The following is an 11,295-nucleotide window of genomic DNA, read 5'->3' on the forward strand; positions in this document are numbered from 1 at the left end:
CACAAGCTTTGTTTACTATAAAAATATAAGAAAACTGCCCCCCCCCCCCCCTGGCCGCCATGTTATTCAACTGACCGGAACCATTTTTGAACTCATCTCTCATATCAAGGAAACAAATGTTCTGACCAAACTTTATGAAAATTGGGCCAAAAATGGGACTTCTAGAGTGTTCACATGTTTTCACTTTACACATATAGAGAAAAATGCCCCGCCCACTGGCGGCCATGTTTTTTCACCGATCTGTACCATTTTTGAACTCGTCCGAGTTATCAATAAAACCAATGTTTTGACCAACTTTCATGATGATTGGGCAAAAATTGTGACTTATAGAGTGTTTACAAAGTATCTATATAGCCAAATAAGGAAAACTGCCCCCCCCCCCCCCCGCAGCCATGTTATTCAACTGACCAGAACCATTTTTGAACTCATCTCTCATATCAAGGAAACAAATGTTCTGACCAAATTGCATGAAAATTGGGCCAAAATAGTGACTTCTACAGTGTTCACAGCTACATGTAGGTTTTCACTTTATACATATAGAGAAAAATGCCCCGCCCACTGGCAGCCATGTTTTTTCACCGATCTGGACCATTTTTGAACTCGTCCGAAATATCAATAAAATTGAAAAATTTCATGAAAATTGAGCCAAAAATGCGACTTCTAGAGTGTTCACATGTTTTCACTATATACATATAGAGAACAAGATGTGTTTGTGAAACACAATGTCCCCCTATATGATGTTTGACCTTGTAGGATGACCTTGACCTTGTGAAGGATGACCTTGACCTTGACCTTTCACCACTCAAAATGTGCAGCTCCATGAGATACACATGCATGCCAAATATCAAGTTGCTATCTTCAATATTGCAAAAGTATTAATAAAAAAAGCGATTTGGGCCACATATATTTGACCTCTGACCTTGAAGGATGACCTTGACCTTTCACCACTCAAAATGTGCAGCTCCATGAGATGCACATGAATGCCAAATATCAAGTTGCTATCTTCAATATTGCAAAAGTATGCATAAAATAAGCGATTTTGGCCACATATATTTGACCTCTTACCTTGAAGGATGACCTTGACCTTGACCTTTCACCACTCAAAATGTGCAGCTCCATGAGATACATGTGCATGCCAAATATCAAGTTGCTATCTTCAATATTGCAAAAGTTATTGCAAATGTTAAAGTTGGCGCAAACAGACCAACAGACCGACAGACAGGGCAAAAACAAAATATGTCCCCTACTACTATAGTAGGGGACATAAAAACAATAACTCTTTTTTGCCCTTAAATACTTAAAAATAATCGCTTTTGTCGAAATGGACGTATACGTATAGAAATCCTACTTTTGGTTTTAAAAGCGGTACCGTTTGAAAAATAATAAATTACTTAACTGCTAACTAGGTTATAGATTTAATGACAATTTTGCACACTTTCAAATTGCATCTATAAGTATTAATTAACATGCATTTCATTTCAAGGTCAGAGCCAAAAGTGTGTGGCTTTAATAGTGCAGTGGTAACAAGTAGGTCCTGGGCAGTGCTATCCACAGGATTTTTGTCAGGCGCCCCGGGGCTGATAGGGGTGGTTCGGGAGGGGTGTTCCCTCCCGACGTTGATTTTTTTTTTTCTTAACGTGTCAATTGACGTTCTGTGGTGCGTTATAACTCAAAGAAAACGGCGTCAAAAGATGTCATTTGGTGCGCTATGACTCTTCAAGAAAATCCCCCATTCATTTAAAAATATATATTGTTTAATTGTTTTAAAACTTTCCCGCATAGATAGTAAAATCCCAACTCGAACAATTCCCCAATTCATCCATTTCAACCAGACTATTACTGCATACTTACTACTTTTAAAGTTCCTATTTATTACTTATTACCCGATATAAATCCCGTTTATTCCATTTGAAAAATAAACTTTCTGGTTAATATTTACGATAAAAGCTCTCAATTATTTCACACAAACCTTGCCATTTTTCTACAGCATAAAATAAATTAAGTGACTATTTATAGATTTGATGAAATATTGCCTCTGAACATGCGTCAACCTCCTGACGTGTTGTGTGCTTGTTAAAACGCTCAATACACGCACGCTTCATATGCAAATGACGCGACGTTGTACATGCTGCATAATTTTCGCGCTCTTTTAATTGAGACAAAGATTGGACACAAAATAAATTTGCACTGCTTATTTAAAGCAAGAATATTTCAACGTTGCGGTAACATTTACATTCGTAAGTGTGTTTCGGATTAAAAACGCGTGAACAACGACTTACAGGAACAGGTTTCGGATTTCAAATTTAATTATTACCATTTGAGATTTCAACAAATATTAACAGTTGCATTATAAATTCAACGAAAATTTGTTTAAACACTTAACCAGTCCATAAAAAGTTTTGAGGGAATTATGCATGAAATTCACATTGTCAACGAGGATTACGACCAGTTGCCAGCATCAGTCTTTTAAGTAACTGGCTAAGATTTCTGTGGCAATTACATGTACGTCTCGAGTAGTCTGCATGATTTAACTGCAGGTATTGCCTGCCTACTGCTGTCGCTCATACAAAGCGTGCACTCTCTTTGGCCAATATTGATTTTCTAATACAGTGACGCTCCGCCTTTAGTTGGGTAAACTTTGGTAAAGCGACAAAGGATCGTAAATCGGCTTTCAAATTTTTCGGCAAATTTCTATATCACTTTGATCTAAAGCTGCAATAACTTCAGAAAACACTGATCGGAAAATTTCAGGCACCCCGGGGAAGGAAATTATTATCTTTTTCACGTTTTAACTTGCATAATTATACATTATAAAGGATTTTGTTACATTATAAATTTAATGATATTTTTTAAAGAATATTCGCAAAATTTGTAAACAAGTCCCTTCAACAAACGGTTATGTGGGAATTATCATAACAACCTGTCAGAAACAAAATTTTCTGTGAACACTTTTTGATTAGGAAGTACAGGAATTAGTTCCCCTGAGGCATTATAAGGGAGAAAACTAAAGTAAACTACTTATAATAAGCCTTAATGCCAGCTTTGCCTTCTCAAAATGATGCAACCAATTTAAGCATCACACTTTAAAATTTAAGATAACATAAATCTGCTTGACTGTCTGGAACAATTATGATATGTTTTGTATCATTGTAATCCAGCTTGAAATTGTACATCCATATTAAAATATTTAACATGTGAAAAGCATGTAATGCATTAGGCTTATAATAGCATATATATATGTGAATACTTAAACAAAAAGGACTCACACTCTGTCTTCCTCCTTTGATGAATGAAACTGAAAAATTCACAAAATTGGCAGCACACAACATTTTTTACAATATTTTCTCAAAAATACACCTTAAATATATGATAAACCCTGAGCAAAATCACTACAACATTCCAGTAATGTAACTCAGCTACTCATACAACTGAATGTAAACAAACTTTACTGTGTTCTAAATGGCTGAAATACAGGTTAATGTGACTTCTAACCTTCTATAGTACTACAAATCAAATCCAACGTAAACATGAGCAGGAAGCTTCTGTTTAGAGGATATAAGACCTTGCACAATTATGTAATAAACACTAAAAGATATCATTTTATCTTACATGTATTAGAGACACAATTGTGTTGATGACAACATGCATGATTAAGTGTCTACATACATGTAGATGTATGTGGAACAGTAACTATGCTTCTTTTTAAGTTTGTCAACTTTTCTGACTGTGTTAACCCCTTACCACTAAGATTTTGACGCATTTGTACTCTCTATGAAATTTAATTTATATCAAAGGCCTTTCTTACTAGATCCAAGATTTTAAGACTTCATTTCACACCCTTAGATACTGATGAGCAGCAAACAGCATAAAACCTGAAAAGACTGTGAGTTACTCGCAGGCTGTTCTGGTTGTATGCTGGTTGCAAAAGCCATTTTAACTTTGCTTCTTATGGGGGAAAGGGCTAAATAACCAGTTCAGTGACTTTAAGGGCACATCTACATTTGTAATTTGTATGAACAACAAAAGTTACCGTAATTACTCAAATTTTGGGGGCAATTTATAAGTTTTTATCTAAAATAATTATTTGTGTGATTCTATTTTTCAGACACCCAATTTGCCCTTTTAATGAACCACACATTTTTAAACAGTTGCATTTTATTACAATTGTGTGAGTGATTCAATTGACTAACAAATAGTACATACAATAGAATGATGGTCATAAAAGTCAGCATTGTGTTCGTTTTGCTTTATTTGGGTAAATAGCAAGCATACCAATTAAAGAACATGGCTTCACACTAAGCTTTATATGATTATGCAATTATAAAACCCAGAACAAGAGCACCGCCTTGCGGGTGCAGACCGCTCATCTATTTTTCTTTTTAAAGGTGTAGGGACCTATCTCAATTTCAATCACAAAGGAGGGAGGGGTGGAGTGGAGAGGGGTGTTTAGTGTGGGGGTGTGGTCATTTATTACATTATCTTCCAAAAATGAAAAAAAAAAGGCAAAAAAAATAATTTTATATTTTTTTTTGGGGGGGGGGGGATTCTTGGGTGGGATGGTTGGACGGTATTTCATAAATAAAATAATAAAAATAAATATTTGTGTTTTTAACAATGTTTGAAAAAAACAAGAGATGTGTTTGTCAGAAACACAATGCCCCCTATTGCGCCTCTTTGAAAAAAAATTGTTTTGTTTTTTTAACCTTTGACCTTGAAGGATGACCTTGACCTTGAACTTCCACCACTCAAAATGTGCAGCTTTATGAGAACGCCGCTTTGAAATTATTATTTTGACCTTTGACCTTGAAGGATGACCTTGACCTTGAAGGATGACCTTATCCTTGAACTTCCACCACTCAAAATGTGCAGCTTCATGATAACGCCGCTTTGATTTGTTGTTTTTTTTACCTTTGACCCTGAAGGATGACCTTGACCTTGAAGAATGACCTTGACCTTGAACTTCCACCACTCAAAATGTGCAGCTTCATGAGAACGCCGCTTTGAAATAATAAAAAAATTGACCTTTGACCTTGAAGGATAACCTTGACCTTGAAGGATGACCTTGACCATGAACTTCCACCACTCAAAATGTGCAGCTTCATGAGAACGCTGCTTTGATTTTTTAAATATTTTTTTTTACCTTGAAGGATGACCTTGACCTTGAACTTCCACCACTCAAAATGTGAAGCTTCATGATAACGCCGCTTTGATTTTTTTAAATACTTTTTTTGACTTTGACCTTGAAGGATGACCTTGACCTTGAACTTCCACAACTCAAAATGTGCAGCTTCATGATTACGCTGCTTTGAATTTATTTTTTTACCTTTGACCTTGAAGGATGACTTGAATTTGAAGAATGACCTTGACCTTGAACTTCCACCACTCAAAATGTGCAGCTTCATGAGAACGCCGCTTTGAAATTATTATTTTTGACCTTTGACCTTGAAGGATGACATTGACCTTGAACTTCCACCACTCAAAATGCGCAGCTTCATGAGATACACATGCATGCCAAATATCAAGTTGCTATCTTCAATATTAAAAAAGTAATGGCCAATGTTAAAAGTTTTCGGACGGACAAACGCCATATATTTGACATTTGACCTTGAAGGATTACCTTGACCTTCACCTTTCACCACTCAAAATGTACAGCTCCATGAGATACACATGCATGCCAAATATCAAGATCCTATCTTCAATATTGAAAAAGTAATGGCCAATGTTAAAGTTTTCGGACGGACAGACACCATAAATTTGACATTTGACCTCGAAGGATGACCTTGACCTTTCACCACTCAAAATGTGCAGCTCCATGAGATACACATGCATGCCAAATATCAAGTTGCTAATCTTCAAAAGTGAAAAAGGTTATGGGCAATGTTAAAGTATTTTCAGACGGACGGACAGACTGACTGACATACTGACAGACAGTTCAACTGCTATATGCCACCCTACCGGGGGCATAAAAATTATTTTTTTGGGGAAGGGGGTGGGTATAGTGTGAGGGTGTGGTGGTAATTTATTAGATGATCTTTAATTTTAAAATAAATAATGGGGTGTGGGGATTGAGGGGGGATTCGGGGGGGAGGGGGGATGGTTTGGGTGGAGTCTATTGTGGCATGTCAGGTAAGAGTTGTTTTGTCAAAGTATCAATCGAATCTAATCATAATAAAGAAGTAATGGCAATTTTAGCAAAATTTAATAATTTGACCTTGAGAGTCAAGGTCATTCAAAGGTCAAGGTAAAATTCAACTTGCCAGGTACAGTACCCTCATGATAGCATGAAAGTATTTGAAGTTTTAAAGCAATAGCATTGATACTTTAGTACTAAAGTGGATCTAAACACAAAATGTAACCATATATTCAAAGTTACGAAGTCAAAAAAGGGCCATAATTCCGTAAAAATGACAACCAGAGTTATGAAACTTGTCCTTTACTGTTCCCTTATGATAATTTGTGAGTGTTCCAATTATGAAAGCAATATCTACATGTATGATACTTTAGGGGTAAAGTGGACCAAAACACAAAACTTAACCAAATTCTTAAGTATAAAGGACCCATAATTCCGTCAAAATGCCAGTCAGATTTACATAACTTTGCCTGCACAGTCCCCTTACAATAGTTAGTAAGTGTTGCAAGTATGAAAGCAATAGCTTTGATACTTTAGGAAAAAGTGGACCTAAACACAAAACTTAACCAATATTTTCAATTTTCTAAGTATAAAAAGGGCACATAATTCTGTCAAAATGCAAGCCAGAGTTAGCTAACTTTGCCTGCCCAGTCCCCTCATGATAGTAAGTAACTGTACCAAGTTTGAATGCAATAGCATTGATACTTTATGAGAAAAATGGACCTAAACGCAAAACTTAACCGGACGCCGACACTGACGCCGACCCCAAGGTGATGACAATAGCTCATAGTTTTTTTTCAAAAAATAGATAAGCTAAAAAAAGAATCATACAAATAAACTTGCCAAATCTCGTGTAAACATTCTTGGTTTCAAAAAAGTTATTATTAAATGACAGTGACTTCTGTAACGCTTCATTTTAGTACGCTTTTTTTCATTCAAATATGGGGCTGTAGAAGGAACCAATCCCAAATGAAAAAAAGTATTTTTTCCCAAATGGGACCTACAATTTTCCAATTGAATGTCTAAAAAAAAAAGTATAATTAATATTTTTTTACAAGTAAGTCTCAACATTTAGTTTATCTACCATCAACCTCTTTTAGTAAGACCTTAGTTCATGTACATGTACATGTAATATTGAAAACACTTTTATTCTCAATATCAACTTATTTGTAAGCCAAAAAACCCCACCCTTGTCAAAAAAGTGAGCAAAATCCGGTTATAACCCAGTTTTAAACTGGGTTTAACCCTGCGGTATTGGCACCGAGCTAAAAGCGAGTCTTTTAAACACACTTTTTGCTTACCAACTTGGTTTTATCTGAGTTGAATCTTGGTTTAACTCGCTTTAAGCTAACATAGTGGTTTTTTTAACCGTCTTAAGTGGGTTTAAAGTGAGTTTTTTTCAGGCATCTGTGTTAAACTCTGCGGTATTTGCACTGTGCTAAAAGCGGGTTTTTCAGACACGCTTTTAGCTTACCGACTGGGTTTTTTAGCTTACCGACTTGGTTTTTTCTGAGTTAAATCTTGGTTTAACTCGCTTTAAACCAACATAGTGGGTTTTTTAACCATCTTAAGTGGGTTTAAAGTGAGTATGATTTTCTACAAGTTGGTTTTTTGAGGTTTTTTAAACATGCTTAGACCAACTTCTATCTGTGAAGTTGGTTTTAAGTGGGTAAAAAGTGTGTTTTTTATGTGAGCTATAAGCAGGCTAAACACGGTTTTTAAGTGAGCGAAAAGTGAGCTGAAAGCACGCCTTTGTTAGTTTTTTTCACAGTGAAAACATGCTTTTAACTCGCTTTAAACCTAGTTATTAACAGTATTTTATCTGTGAAAAAACAAAAGAAATTTGTGGGTTTGGCTAAGTTGATTTTTGTGGGTTTTAACAGTGTTTTAGTGAGTTTTTTTAAGAAAGTAGGTTTTTTGTGAGCCTTTTGTGGGATTTTGCAGTGTAAAAAAAAAAAAATTTGGACTGATATGTTCTAGAAAAAATAGTTTTTGTGAAGCAATTACAACAGTTCATTATAAGCCCCATGTGGTTAAAAGGGAAAAAAACACAATGTGTACGAAAATTATGTTTATATGACAAAAATAGTACACCGCAAATTAATACAAACAGATTATTTTTACAATACATTATAAAATAATAGACATTTATGGAAGATTTTAAAGCAAAAGGTTGACCGCAATGGACCACTGCGGGTGGAGTATTTAGACCGCAGCTGCTGCAGAGACCTGGATCTCAGCTGTTGGAGGTACCTGAACCGCAGTGGAATGAGGAACCTGGATTTCAGCTTATGGAGGGACCTTGACGGCATACGGTGTTGGGACCTGCACAGCAGCTACTGGAGAGACCTTGACTGCTAGGGGACCTGGAAAGCAGCCAGTGCAGGGAATTAGACCTGATCTTGGCGGGTGGAGGGACCTGGAAAGCAGCTGGTAGAGACCTGGAAAGCGGGCCCTGGAGCGACACATAGTTGTACCATTGATGCTGCTTGTGTCCTTCTCCTCTTGAGCATCTCTTATGCCAGTTGATCTGCAAAGGATTAATACCATATCACTTTCAAAAGGGCAAGGCATTCATCAAACATGTTGTTTGGTTATGTTTTCATTCCACTTAACTATGAAATATTGCTGTTATGGTAATCTTTTTGCTTTAATAATAATAAATTTAAGTTATTTGCTTGTTGTTTTTGTTTGTTTATTTTTGAAATTTTAATCCCGTGATCACATGTGACTTAGCACTTTTCATCAATTATTAAAAGAAATTGCTTTTGGTAGAAAATGCAGTTTGAAAATGTACCAAGATGCGTGGTCTCATTTGGCTGTGTGGTCTGGTGGCATTGTAAATGCAATAACCTGTATAGTTTACCTCTCAACAAATCGAGCTTTCTTGGTCAAGGACAGGGCGAGGTTTTCCCACTGTTGTTCCCCTCAAGTTTGCCAGCTTGTGCAGGGTAAAAACCAGGTTTAAAAGTCCATACATCAGGCAGGCGATGATGCACATTCTTTCCAAAGGATCTTCCCATTGATGTCAATTTTGCCTTGTGGCAAGAGTTTAACCTTCAAAATTAAAATATATAAGTTCTAATTAAGTATGAGGGAAAGAAATCCGTTCAGTAATAACCAGAAATAGATATAAATAAAATTTTAGATGACAATAACCATGAAACACAACCATAATTATTCACTGTACACAACATTTACACTTTTTCATGTGTAAGTTTATCTATTTTTGCTTCAAAATGTGTTGTTTATCCTTTAAATTGCAATACAATAACTTATCCATTTACATTTCCCAGTGACAATACATAAATATGATAATGATCATAATTAATTCAATAAACTAAATAAAAAAAGGGGTGAAGAAATGACAATACAAACCTGTTAAAACTGTTCTTCAGTATTCCAAAAACAACAACAGGCAGTTCAACCTCCTTTCCAACCAACTTATTATTGATTTCCACATTGCAGTAAAAAACACATTGTTTTCATCACACAATACTGCATGCTGACAGAATTTCAAGACATTTTACACTACCATTATAAGTCTTTCACTTCATTATATTAATGTTGCTGAATTAAATTTAGCTCAATATTCAATTGCTGACACCAGCTTATTTTTCAAAAGTTGTTGTTTTCAAAAAGATAACTTCCTCAGTGCAATAGCCAATCAAAAGCCTTATATCTTATTCCACACAGCCTTATCTCTAGGCAAACCCCATCAGTAGCCTTATCTACCCCTAGATAATCAGTACCCTGTTTAGCTCTGAATGCCTGACAGATTGTTATCTGTTTATTGTTAGTGGTGTGAAATAAGGGTGTTTTTAGGTATTGTCTTGTTATTTTGTTGACAGTTTATGTAACACAGGTCATGTTTGGCATTTTATTATTTTATTGCAAATTAAGAAAATGGATATGATGGTATCATATGCAAATATCAAAATCTTGCATAACTTATGTACAAAAATAAATAGATTATTTCCAAAATAATGTTTCCAATACCATAATTATTTAAATATGCAGATTTAACAAGTAAATACTGTTTTAAAAAAAATATAAACAATCATATGAGATTGTTTAAAAAAAAATAAAAAATTAAGACATAAAACAATCATAAGATATTGTTTATAATAAAAACAAACATAAAGAAAAAATTCAAAGTGAAACACAAACTCTTTCATTTTCATGTATAAAACTAAGCTTGACCATTGTTAAAGTTTTTGTCAGTGATACTTGTTGTCCATCTGTGAACCTGTGATAATCTGAAAGAGCCATTTTCATCCAATATTCCCTAAAAATTATGGGGAGCACACAAATGTACAATAGGGACAATGGCAAACAAGCTGTAAAAAAAGCCCCTTTACAATTGACTTGTTTTATTTATGGCTATAAACATTAAACAAAGACCCAGTTGAAGAATTATTGTTTCATTGATGAGTTATATTAATAAACAAAAGACCAACTTGTTGAAAAGTGTGTTAAAGTGAGTCTTTAAGCCTCGTTGCATCTCTCAACTTATTTACAAAAAGACCAAGTTAAACTCGCTTAAACCCACTTCTGTTTAAAAAAAGACCAACTTCTGTTGTAAAAGACTCGCTTATAAAACAAAAAGACACACTTAAACACACATAAACCAACTCATAAATAAAAAGGCTCACTTTTGACACACAAAAAACCGACTTCTTACAGAAAAAAACTCGCTTAAACACACATCTTCTTAAAATAACCAACTTTAAACTCAGTTAAGCACAGTTTAGCGCACATAAAACTCACTTTTATTAGCAAAAACCAACTTCCGCTAAGAAAAACTCAGAAAAAACACAGTTTTATGTTGGTTTAAGTGTGTTTTGGTATGAAAGTGGGTTATTTTTTGACAATGTCCCAATTTAAGTCAAAACATTATGAGTTTTCCTAATCCAAAGGCACCCTGACCCAAAATGGTGAAAAAAAACACACTGCCTTTTTAAAAAACAAAACAATTCGTATTTGCAGATCATTAAAAGCTTGCAAACGTTACAATTTAAGTAGTTGTTGATCGTTACATATTGATGCAACGCTATCCTGGCTGCCAGTAACTTTCCATATACCTGAATACAACAGCCTATTATCTGTATTACTGGCTAAAAATGGGCTGTTGTCGAAACAACTTAAATTGCGAACGTTCGGTA

At 35.1% G+C, this 11,295-nt stretch overlaps 1 protein-coding gene across 1 annotated transcript in view; it reads right to left on the bottom strand.

Annotated features, from left to right (window-relative positions):
* Positions 1-3,407, bottom strand: part of LOC127880874 (nuclear hormone receptor E75-like) — a 107,412-nt gene extending 104,005 nt beyond the window's left edge. The window contains exon 1 of the mRNA XM_052428350.1: positions 3,267-3,407. Coding sequence (XP_052284310.1) covers positions 3,267-3,329 — 63 coding nt within the window. The 5' untranslated portion in view covers positions 3,330-3,407. The remainder of the gene's footprint in view (positions 1-3,266) is intronic.
* Positions 3,408-11,295: the final 7,888 nt, after the last annotated feature.

The sequence above is a fragment of the Dreissena polymorpha genome, chromosome 1, assembly GCF_020536995.1.
Source record: "Dreissena polymorpha isolate Duluth1 chromosome 1, UMN_Dpol_1.0, whole genome shotgun sequence".
In the NCBI taxonomy this organism is placed as follows: Eukaryota; Metazoa; Mollusca; class Bivalvia; order Myida; family Dreissenidae; genus Dreissena; species Dreissena polymorpha.